This window comes from Eurypyga helias, unplaced genomic scaffold (assembly GCF_000690775.1).
Source record: "Eurypyga helias isolate BGI_N326 unplaced genomic scaffold, ASM69077v1 scaffold28844, whole genome shotgun sequence".
Classification (NCBI taxonomy): Eukaryota; Metazoa; Chordata; class Aves; order Eurypygiformes; family Eurypygidae; genus Eurypyga; species Eurypyga helias.
This window is the reverse complement of record NW_010244860.1, coordinates 34,070-35,861: the sequence shown is the minus strand read 5'-3', so window position 1 is coordinate 35,861 and position 1,792 is coordinate 34,070. Positions and strand designations below refer to the sequence as shown.

Sequence of the window (1,792 nt, the reverse complement as noted above, 5' to 3'; positions counted from 1 at the left end):
AGGTGGTGATCGAGTCCCGGGACGCCGGCTGTGACAGCTACCCCCACCTCGCCTCCAGCGAGGCCTGTGAGTACCGCGCGGGCACGGCCGCCGCCTTCCTCTCTCCTTGCACGGCATCCCCAGCGCCTGTTTCCCAGACCTGTGTCCGGTGCCGAAGTCAGTTCTTGAGGAACTGGAAATCATAGGATCATCGAGGCGATGGAAAACGTTTCACAACAACGGCAACCAGAGGATAATTCTTGCTCGTTATTCGGTGGGAAGTCTCAGCCCACAGTGAATCACAAAGCCGATTAAAAGCGTAACTTGGGATTTCTGCAGTTTGGCAAGCATTCCACTCGTTTACCTGTCCTTTCTAGCAACCGTCATTGGGAACCAGAGGTATCCCGCTGCGCTGTACGCAGTTATGCGTGGCGAGATCTGTGCGTAGTCAAGGCATCGTCTTTTCTGTCGGCGCAGGGTGTTGAGTGAAGGCTGGCTTTGCTTATTCTTCTGCTCTCCTTAAAAATAACTACATTTGAATTGAAACTGCGTGCACTGGCTTATGTACGTGGTATTCATGTTTTTCCTGGAAGAACAGGTGGTGTTCATCGAAATTCTTGTTACTCGTCTTCCAGTATTATAAATCCACTTCAATCAGTAGATACAAGAAAGGACTTAAAACTATGGTGGATAAATAGGATTTTTTTCTGCTCTGTTTCTTTAGTGCTATGACTGAAGTCCAGAGTGGAGAAGTACTCAAAAAACAAGTCCTCATAGCCGGAGAACTTTCTTAGCAGAAATAAGGATGAGTTGATGGTAGTGCTTTTTGTCTGGGCGGGTTAGCACCCAGTTCAACATATTCGATTCATCTAGTTCTGTCTTGAGATAACTTTCTGTGCTAGGCAAGGCAGTTGTTTGGTACCCAGGATCTGGATCCACAGAAAAAAAGATCCTTTTACTCTGAAGTCATACATGTGCAGTGGGGTTAATTCCACCAGACTAGTGATAGAATGTACTGATTTTATGTTTCCTCAGTCTTTTTGGTACATTTAGCCAGGTACTTCTGTGCACACGTTTATCGTCCATTTCTATGCAGATGAGGTATAGCAGCAAAATTAGCTAATACTTTTGATTTTTTTTCTGCTATAGTCAGATTATTATACTGCTTTACTACTAGTTGAACTTTGAACTGGTTTGTGAACTTCAGGTTTTAACCAAAGCTGGTTCGTCTCTTCTCTCAGGGAATCTGTCAGATCATGTGATCTTTAGTTTGCACTCTTTAGAACAGTCTCGAGTTTTTCTCCCTGCGCTAGGGAAGAGGTTTCCTATTACAAATAACATGGATTTTTCCTCCTGCAGTAAGCTAGGCTCTCCAGGCTTCAGCAAGGCTTTAATTTTCTACTTTTAATGGGACAGCTTGTTCAGGGAACAAGTGCTGAAATAAGCGGTTGTTAGTCACTTGCTGGACTGAGCAGTTTGGCTCCTTTTCTTAATAGAGATAATATGGATCAGCCAGTGACTATCCTATAGCAAGAGTATTGGATATGTAATCAAAGTACAAGCTACCTGCCTTTCTCCCTCCAAATACCCATGCAAAACCCATTGCTCTGTGTTCATTTAAGGTATGGTGTATGTTCAGAAAGAAAAAGCTCACTGTCTTGGAAATAAATCCCTGACTGAATTACAGTTTACCACAGAAGGACCTGTGGAGGTTGAAGTAGTCTTCAAAGTTCTGTTTCTTACCTAGAAAGGAACACTCACTGCCCCCATACATGTGCTCATTAGATGATGGGGTCTGTCTCCACCCACCACC

General features: G+C 44.3%; 1 protein-coding gene across 1 annotated transcript in view; it reads left to right on the top strand.

The window, feature by feature from the left end:
* Window positions 1–5: 5 nt before the first annotated feature.
* HEXB (hexosaminidase B (beta polypeptide)) overlaps window positions 6–1,792 on the top strand; it is a gene marked incomplete at its 5' end in the record, with an annotated part of 16,620 nt that continues 14,833 nt past the window's right edge. Inside the window, 1 exon segment of the mRNA XM_010149905.1 lies at window positions 6–66. Within this exon segment, the coding sequence (XP_010148207.1) occupies window positions 6–66 (61 nt within the window).